At 48.3% G+C, this 9,948-nt stretch overlaps 1 protein-coding gene across 1 annotated transcript; it reads left to right on the top strand.

Annotated features, from left to right (window-relative positions):
* Positions 1-445: 445 nt before the first annotated feature.
* Positions 446-9,286, top strand: LOC108026292 (poly [ADP-ribose] polymerase tankyrase). The gene is given in 7 exon segments (XM_017097159.3): positions 446-1,131; positions 4,150-4,932; positions 5,003-6,880; positions 6,939-7,096; positions 7,159-7,451; positions 7,514-7,670; positions 7,730-9,286. Coding segments are annotated over 7 exon segments (4,575 nt in total). The 5' UTR covers positions 446-935; the 3' UTR covers positions 8,840-9,286.
* Positions 9,287-9,948: the final 662 nt, after the last annotated feature.

The following is a 9,948-nucleotide window of genomic DNA, read 5'->3' on the forward strand; positions in this document are numbered from 1 at the left end:
CCCCGAGGGCTATCGATAACAGTTCTGATTGGAGAGTACTAGTTATCGATGAGATAGCGGGGACACCAACCTAATATTTCTTGATGATAGTGTCTCGACTAAGCAAAGACACCTACCGACATTTGAGTGTGGCCGTATTTTAACTACCTTCGGTATTTTTCAAAGACATCGATTATCATCAGAAAATATCCATGTTCATAAACTGTTTAATGCATTTAATTTATTTGCTGAGCGCTAGTGCTTATATATATGTTAAATTTAGCAACCATTTGCTGCTAATGGTAAGCAGTGCATTTGGAAGAAGGCCATTTCATTTATCTCCACTTAAATTTTAGCGCCAAATGAAGGTCAGTAACTTTTTAGTATTTTACAGCACTCCCTCCCGCCTAGAGACATCGACAGGAAATATCGATATTTCCTGCCCACCGCTAGTCACTCCGCGAACGGTCACACTCGCCTTCGGTCACAAAACAAAATATTCCGCGGAGGAGTGAATTAATCCGAAAATAATCGCCCGTGCCCAAAGCTCTGGAGGCCAAACACCAGGCACCCAGCCCCCGAGTTGGTCCGCATCCCAATCAAACCGTAGACGAGCCCGCCGCGATCCTCGCCAGCCCGCAACGACGAACCAAGGAAATCCTATTGATTTTGGGGCTGCAATTGTGCATTAAATATTAAGCGAAAAACGAGGGCTGGTCGCGTGGCAGCCAGTGGCAAATTGTTGCTCCTGCGGCACAGGACACCCGGGGACACCAGGATGCGGGCAAGCCAAGGAGGCGCCACCCCGAGGATTGCTTAGCTGACCAGTTCGAGTCGATTGGATTGAGCGGAGGAGCAACACCCGCGGTCTGGGAACCAGAAAGCCCACTGGAATCGCTTTTCTTTGGAGCGTGCGAGTGTGTGTGCCAAAGCGTAGCTAAAACAAAACCACAACAATGGCCAACAGCAGTCGCAGTCGGGCCATTTTGAGCGTTAATCTCGATGCGGTCATGGCCAACGATCCGCTGCGGGAGCTCTTCGAGGCCTGCAAGACGGGCGAGATCGCCAAGGTGAAGAAGCTGATCACGCCGCAGACCGTGAACGCCCGGGACACGGCGGGACGCAAGTCCACTCCACTGCATTTCGCAGCGGGTAAGTAGGAGGATGATACACCGTGCTCTCTCCGTCCAAGGACGGCCTGGCTATATGCGGACGGCAGCGCGAGGGGGTAACCCCCCTATCCTTTCACCGCCCCCTTGTGGAAAGGTTGAAGGACTCAGCCAGCCCACCCCAGCCCCCTGCTGCAGTGCGGGTTTGGCCTTGAGCTAGTTGCGCCTGGGTGTGACGGGCGTCATTGTCGTCGCTCTCGGTCGGACACTCGCCTGCTCCAATGGCGTCGAGAGTTGACCTAGTTTCCATGTCGCTTCTGCTTCTGCCTGTGCCGCGGCCGCTGCCTCTGCCTATGCTTCTCTGTGTGTTCTATATGTTCGGCTTGTTTCCGGAAGCCCCCTTTTCTGTGGCGGAGTGGGGGTTCCCCCTCTTCACCGCCGCTTCATGGGTGTGCGTGCTGCATTTTAGCATTTTCTATTTTCAAAAAATATCCATACAACTGCGGTTGAGATAATAGCACTGAGTGCCAAGGTAATTAGCCATTCCACTGAGAGCTTTCACTGTCGCAGCACTGGCGGTGAAATAAAATTGATTGGGGGAAAATAACTTCATATTTACATAGCTTTATTTGTTGATTTCCAGGGATAAAGCCTGGAAACATATGGTGTAAATTTGGAACTTTGGGGTTACTAACCTGTTTTGTAAAGAAATTAATTATTCTGTTATTTATGATCCTCAAAATAATCATGATAATTTCATGTTTATAACATAAAAACGGGTCTTTGCAATGATTCATGATTTTTGGTGACATTACACTTAATAATCAGAGCCCAAAGTTTTTTTTATAAAATTGTAATATAGCTTTATAAAAACATAGCTCAACATCTTTTACAAAATGTAGTATTTAGTATATTACTTATTTATTTACTATAAATATAATAATTTTTTGGTTTTAAAAATTTTTAATTATCTAAGGACTGCTAACAAACTATATAAAAAATGGTTAACCTTTTAACTTTTAAGGAGTCTCTTAATATTAAAGTAGTAATATTTATAAAACGTTTAGCAATTGTAACTTTTAAACGCAGACTTTTGAAGGCCTTTTGAGCCAAATTAATATTTCGTAACACAAGTACCCAAGTATTTAAACTATTGTCTGAGCTTTTAAAACTATTCCTGCAGCTGTAGGGGTGTGTGTGTGTTTTCGGGGGCTGACAGTGATAGTGGGTGGTGGGTGGTGCATGGGGCAGTGGGTGGTGGGCGACTTGTTGTGGCTGCTGCGTTGCATGCGCCATCCTGCTGACGTCTTTGGCTCAATATTTTCGCATCTTTTGTTGTGACTTTGGCCTAGTTAGCATTTTATGCATTGCGATTTATTTTGTCAGTCGGCAGTGGCAGCGGCAGCCCAGCATCAAAAGTCAAGAGAAACGTCGGCTTTCCCCTCGATAGAGTCGCACCCCCCGAAAGCCTTTTGTCTTTTCTGGCTAACCGTTTCACTCGACGCCCCTTGCATATCAATTTCGCCTTTTGGCCATCGGTGACTTCTTTTTAACTTGAGCACTTTTTTATTATCCGCTGGTCTATGATTCATTCGCTGGGTCTTTCTTTCTATAAACTGGTTTTCCATTATGGTTTTCGTCCGTCTTTTTGTCACGTTCTGTGCACAAAAAGTGAGATCTTCGAGGGGCCCGTTGAATTGTCGGGTGTCGTTTAAGTTTTTTATTGTGGTATTATTTTTTGGCTCGTTTTCACCTTGTTGAATGTATGAAATTTTGAAACGTTCGAATTTGAACACAATACCTGTTGCGGAGGAAACCAAATCGAAGCTCACGTCAACGGTTTCCTGCCCTTCCCCCAATAAAAGTATCTTTTCGGCTATCAGCCTTATTGACATTGCCGCCTTATCGCGGCGGGTCGTGCGTATATATGGTCGATAAACCCGGAGAGACCTTCCCACCATATCTTAAAACTTACTTTTATCGCTGGCCGAAAAAGCTGAGCAAACTGGCCTTCGGGCTGGTAATTGCAAATCAACTCAAGTCGGGCAGTTTATAGTTCGCATGATATGATATTCCACACTCAAGGATCACTTTTATGAGGCTCGGCCACTCCACCAAGTGCAACAGTTGAAATGAAGTTTTCCATTCTATTAATTTTTAATGCAAAACTTTCGTAATTGTGTGTTTGCCCACAGAAAAGTGAACGGCGCACCACACGTTTCGCAAACCGCTTTTTGGTGGGTGGCTCAAGCTTTTGTTTGCCCGGCTTTGCAATTGGCTGCGGTTCTCCAAGCAGTTCGCTCGGAAACCTTGCAATAAATACGACAATAAACATTTATGTTGATAATCGCCGGGGTGACTAATTCCGGTGGCCAATTAAGATGAGTCAGATTTCCGCGATAGACAGTGCAAGAGTTGCCGAAAGTATGTTTATAAGTCGCCGCCTCAGATAGCTCACCTAAATATTTATGGCTGTCAATTTTGTAATGTTTATTATAATGCGATTACTGCTTCATGTGGCATTTGTTTAATTATAAATTTCGATTCATAAATCTTTAAATTCATTCATTTTTTATTTGTATTTTTATTATAATTTTGAAAGCATTTAAATTATTATCTTAATGGTTTAGGTTATCTTTATCTTAATAAAAAACTTTAATTATTAGCCTTGATAAAATATATATAATAAGCCTTATATCTGTGCAAAACCTTTGTAGGTCTATAAAAAAATATATAAAATTAAATAACAACTTAAACAGTTAAAAAACTGCTTATAGAAAACGTAAATCAAAGCTAATAGACTTATTTTTGCTGATTTAGAAACCCCTTGGGAAATGTGCTTGATAATATACGGAAATCCAATCTCTTTCTTCCCTCATTTCTCCTCGTGATTTCCCCTTTTTCATATGCCACGGGCAAGGTCGACCGAACCCAAGACAGAGAACCCTGAAGGCAAGACCTTCCCGTTCATTTCTAGGGCTTGCCATCGACCAAAACACACTGAGCCCAAGTGACACCCATCTAATGACGGATTCTCTTCTTTCTTCCCACATTTCATCAGGCTATGGACGCCGGGAAGTGGTGGAATTCCTGCTGAACAGCGGCGCCTCCATCCAGGCCTGCGACGAAGGCGGCCTGCATCCGCTGCACAACTGCTGCTCCTTTGGCCACGCCGAGGTGGTGCGATTGCTGCTGAAGGCGGGTGCCAGTCCCAACACCACCGACAACTGGAACTACACGCCACTGCACGAGGCGGCCAGCAAGGGCAAGGTGGACGTGTGCCTGGCCCTGTTGCAGCATGGCGCAAACCACACCATAAGGAACTCGGAGCAGAAGACCCCCCTCGAACTGGCGGACGAGGCGACGCGGCCCGTCTTGACCGGCGAATATCGCAAGGATGAGCTTCTAGAAGCTGCACGCTCAGGGGCCGAGGATCGCCTGCTGGCCCTGCTGACGCCCTTGAATGTCAACTGTCATGCCAGCGATGGACGTCGGTCCACACCGCTCCACCTTGCAGCCGGCTACAATAGGATCGGCATCGTGGAGATTCTGCTGGACAACGGGGCGGATGTGCATGCCAAGGACAAGGGCGGCCTGGTGCCGCTGCACAATGCCTGCTCCTACGGACACTTCGATGTGACCAAGCTGCTCATCCAGGCGGGCGCCAATGTGAACGCCAACGATCTGTGGGCCTTCACGCCGCTCCACGAGGCCGCCTCCAAGAGCCGCGTCGAGGTCTGCAGCCTGCTGCTCAGTCGCGGAGCGGATCCCACCCTGCTCAATTGCCACAGCAAGTCGGCCATTGATGCTGCGCCCACCAGGGAGCTGAGGGAGCGCATTGCCTGTGAGTACTCAAGGGATTTAATGCCTAAAATCGATTAATTTTTATACATATGACTCATTTTCTTTTCCAGTTGAGTACAAGGGCCACTGCCTGCTGGACGCCTGTCGAAAGTGCGACGTGTCCCGTGCCAAGAAGCTGGTCTGCGCCGAGATTGTGAACTTTGTGCATCCGTACACAGGGGACACTCCGCTCCACCTGGCAGTTGTCTGTCCGGATGGCAAGCGCAAGCAGTTGATCGAACTGCTGACCCGGAAAGGAGCTCTGTTAAATGAGAAAAACAAGGCATTCCTCACGCCACTGCACCTGGCCGCCGAACTGCTCCACTACGATGCTATGGAGGTGCTGCTGAAGCAGGGCGCCAAGGTCAATGCCTTGGATAGTCTAGGACAAACACCGCTTCACCGGTGTGCCCGTGATGAGCAGGCGGTTCGTTTGCTGCTATCTTACGCCGCAGATACAAATATCGTTTCCCTCGAGGGACTTACAGCCGCGCAATTGGCCTCTGACAATGTGCTGAAGCTGCTCAAGAATCCGCCGGACAGTGAGACCCATTTGCTAGAGGCGGCCAAGGCCGGCGATCTTGATACTGTGCGCCGCATAGTGCTCAACAATCCGATCTCAGTCAACTGCCGGGACTTGGATGGACGACATTCCACACCCTTGCACTTCGCTGCTGGGTTCAATCGAGTGCCAGTGGTTCAGTTTCTTTTGGAGCACGGCGCCGAGGTTTATGCTGCTGACAAGGGCGGACTAGTTCCCCTGCACAATGCCTGCTCCTACGGACACTATGAAGTTACCGAATTGCTGGTAAAGCACGGAGCCAACGTTAATGTTTCGGACTTGTGGAAGTTTACGCCTCTCCATGAAGCCGCCGCCAAGGGAAAGTACGATATATGCAAATTGCTTTTAAAGCATGGAGCTGATCCCATGAAGAAGAATCGGGATGGAGCCACGCCAGCGGATTTGGTCAAGGAATCCGATCACGATGTGGCTGAGCTGTTGCGAGGACCATCTGCCCTGCTGGACGCAGCAAAGAAGGGGAACTTGGCACGGGTTCAGCGCTTGGTTACCGCAGAGTCGATCAACTGCCGGGATGCGCAGGGCAGGAACTCCACACCACTTCACCTGGCCGCAGGATACAACAACTTCGAGTGTGCCGAGTATCTTTTGGAGAACGGTGCGGATGTTAATGCCCAGGACAAAGGCGGTCTCATACCCCTGCACAATGCCAGCAGCTATGGGCATTTGGATATTGCAGCACTGCTGATTAAGCACAAGACCGTGGTCAATGCCACGGACAAATGGGGATTCACGCCGCTTCATGAGGCTGCTCAGAAGGGACGCACTCAGCTGTGCTCGCTGCTATTGGCCCACGGAGCCGATGCCTACATGAAGAACCAGGAGGGACAGACGCCCATCGAGCTGGCCACGGCAGATGATGTGAAGTGCTTGCTGCAGGACGCGATGGCCACCTCGTTGAGTCAGCAGGCGCTGAGTGCTTCCACGCAATCGCTGACGAGCAGTTCCCCTGCGCCAGATGCAGCTGCCGCGGGTGCAGGCACCTCCTCGTCGTCCTCTTCTGCGGTACTCTCGCCCACCACGGAAACGGTGCTGCTGCCCACCGGTGCCTCCATGATTCTCAGTGTTCCTGTACCACTTCCCATGTCCAGCAGCACGCGGATCAGTCCCGCCCAAGGAGCCGAGGCCAATGGGGCTGAGGGTGCCTCCTCGGATGATCTGCTGCCGGACGCGGATACCATCACGAATGTGTCTGGATTCCTGTGCAGCCAGCAGCTGCATCACCTTACCGAACTGTTCGAACGCGAGCAGATCACCCTGGACATTCTGGCCGAGATGGGCCACGACGATCTCAAGCAGGTGGGCGTCTCCGCCTACGGCTTCCGGCACAAGATACTCAAGGGAATTGCCCAGCTAAGGTCCACCACAGGTGAATATATTAAAGATGTTAAAAAAAAAGGAAATATTATATATAAATAATCCCTTAGGCATTGGTAACAACGTGAATCTGTGCACTTTGTTGGTGGATTTGCTGCCTGACGACAAGGAGTTTGTGGCGGTCGAGGAGGAGATGCAGGCCACGATTCGCGAGCATCGGGATAATGGACAGGCTGGAGGTTATTTTACTCGCTACAACATAATAAGGGTACGTGTTTACTAGTATTCGCAGAAAAAAGTTTTGTTTCTAAAACCCTTTTTTGGCAACAGGTTCAAAAAGTACAGAACCGAAAGTTGTGGGAGCGTTACGCTCATCGCCGCCAGGAGATCGCCGAGGAGAACTTCCTGCAGTCCAACGAGCGGATGCTCTTCCACGGCAGTCCATTTATCAATGCGATTGTGCAGCGCGGATTTGATGAGCGCCACGCCTACATTGGTGGCATGTTTGGGGCTGGCATTTACTTCGCCGAGCATAGCTCAAAGAGCAACCAGTATGTGTATGGAATTGGCGGCGGCATTGGGTGTCCCTCGCACAAGGATAAGTCCTGCTACGTGTGTCCTAGGTAAGGTTTTGCTTTTAGGAGAGTTTATACAACTGCTAATTATATTAACCCTTTGCTTACAGACAACTGCTGCTGTGTCGAGTGGCTTTGGGCAAATCCTTCTTACAGTACAGCGCCATGAAAATGGCTCACGCACCGCCAGGACACCACTCGGTGGTGGGAAGACCCTCGGCGGGCGGCCTGCATTTCGCCGAATACGTTGTCTATCGGGGCGAACAGGTGGGTACTTGATAGTGTATATATATCCTCAGCAAAGTTTCATATCTCCGATTCTGCAGTCGTATCCGGAGTACTTGATAACCTACCAAATCGTCAAGCCCGATGACAGCAGTAGCGGGACGGAGGATACGAGATGATGGATGCCCTCTGTCGGGTCCACGCCCACAACCACATCGCCAGCGCTGCACCAGCCGCACCCACATCATCAGCCGCCGCAGCAACAGCAGCAGCAGCAGACGCAACCACAACAACAGCAGCAGCAGAAGCCACCGCTGCCGTTGCCACCGCCACAACAGCAGACCTCAGCTCCAGTTGCCAAGAGGCGGCCCAAGCCGTCGCTGCAGTTGCAGTACCAGCACTATCAGCCACAGCACCACCCGGTGGTTGCATCCGCGCCCGCTGTGACCACCACCCAACCTGCCCCCGCTGGCGTCTTTGCGCACAGCAGCAATAACAACAACAATACGAGCAGCGGCAATGTGAATAATAACAACAATGACATGTCGCCGGTGTCGAACAGCAATAGTTACTCCTCCGTGGATACCAACCAGACGCTGCTCAATTCGCTGGCCAACCAGCAGCGCAACCATCGACATCAGCAGCAGCAGCAGCAGCAACACCATCATCAGCAGCTGCAGCAGGCGAATCGCAGCCAAAAGTATAGTCAATTTATGATCATCACACCCGCCGTTTCCATAGATCGCAACTTTGAGTACGAGTCGCATTTGGATTTCGAGGATTTCGCCAATGCGGCCCACAACAATGGGAATCTCTTTCGGCTGGGATTGCGGCGGAGCGACAGCAGCAGCGACGACAGTGGCCACAGCAGCGACAGCAGCAGCTTCCGCTCGAACTACAACCCGTACTTGCACCACAGTCGCCAGCATCTGCTGTCCAAAGGCGGAAACGGTGGTGGCGGCGGTGCAGGTCGTCACTTTTACGCCTTCACCTCGTCGTGGCGGTGGTGCAGTCTCCTGTGCGCCGCCATGCGCTGCTTCGGAGCCGGTGGAGCCGGGCACGGGAATGCGCCGTACAGCAGCTCGCTGCAGCATCACCGACTAAGACGCTGCTCGTCGTACAACGCGGAGAACGCCTACGAGCACTTTGCGGCCCCCTTCAAGGCGCGAAAGACGCGCGACCACATGAACAACATCACCTACGAGTTGTGACGGTGGTACGACCTGCTGGTGGTTATTGATCTCTTTGTCTCCGTTGGCCTCCCGTCTATTTTATTACAATTACTAGCTATAGATGTCGTGTCCTGTGTGTCTCTCTCTCTCTCGTTGTTTATTATATTACTCTATAATATATCACGTAAGGGCGAGCTAGCGAGATGGGTTCGGATAGGATCGGACTTGAGTCGATTGGCTTGGCTTGGATTGGGTTAATCAAAAGCGGAAGCACAGTTTTTGAGTGATTTTGAATTCGAAATACGGAAAATGCGATTATACGAGGTTACAAGTTCTTTGTCGATGAATGCATTACATTACATTACATTGCGCTCGCGCGTTTATTTAAGTGTTTAAGCTTAGTTAATTTAAACAATAATTAAAACTCCAATTAAATTTAAATATACAAATACATATACATCAAACGGAAAACGAGTATTGCTTCAATTTTTTTTCTTATAATGTGGCGGGGTAAGAGGTAAGGATTTATTTTGGGATAATACAAAAATATATTTTTGGTAATTTAATTAGTTTACTTTTTTATTTGTAAAGCAAAAACTAAGTAAATATATTTTTTCTTTGTAAAATTGGAAAACAATGATAATGACGCTTCATTTACACATATTTCTGTATGTGCGTACAATTTCAGGAGGCAATCAGCGAAGATCAAGGGTCAAAAACTATATGTGCTTTTATTTATAGTTCATTCACAGGGGAAAGTTCCCCGCTCATGGCATTGCTGTATACAATGTACATATGTAAACAGATGTTTATTAATTTCAAAACTAACAATTAGCTTGGCATTGAGTATTTAGCACAATCATGGAACTGCAAACAATTATGTAGTTCAGTTTGGAAGCTTGCCTGAGAAAATGATTCCTTATCTGTTTTCACCCATTTTTATTTTTGTTTTTATGTTTGCTTTAGATTATTATTAAAATGATATAAATACATTCTGCAGGTATATTATTATTTCTTCCAACATATTTATTTTAGCTACCTACATATATGTGAAAAGCTGGTAATTAATTTTAAAACTAACAATTATGTTGGCATTGACTATTTAGCTCAACTTACTAGAACTGCAAACAATTCATTTAATTTGGAGG

This window comes from Drosophila biarmipes, chromosome 3R, assembly GCF_025231255.1.
Source record: "Drosophila biarmipes strain raj3 chromosome 3R, RU_DBia_V1.1, whole genome shotgun sequence".
In the NCBI taxonomy this organism is placed as follows: Eukaryota; Metazoa; Arthropoda; class Insecta; order Diptera; family Drosophilidae; genus Drosophila; species Drosophila biarmipes.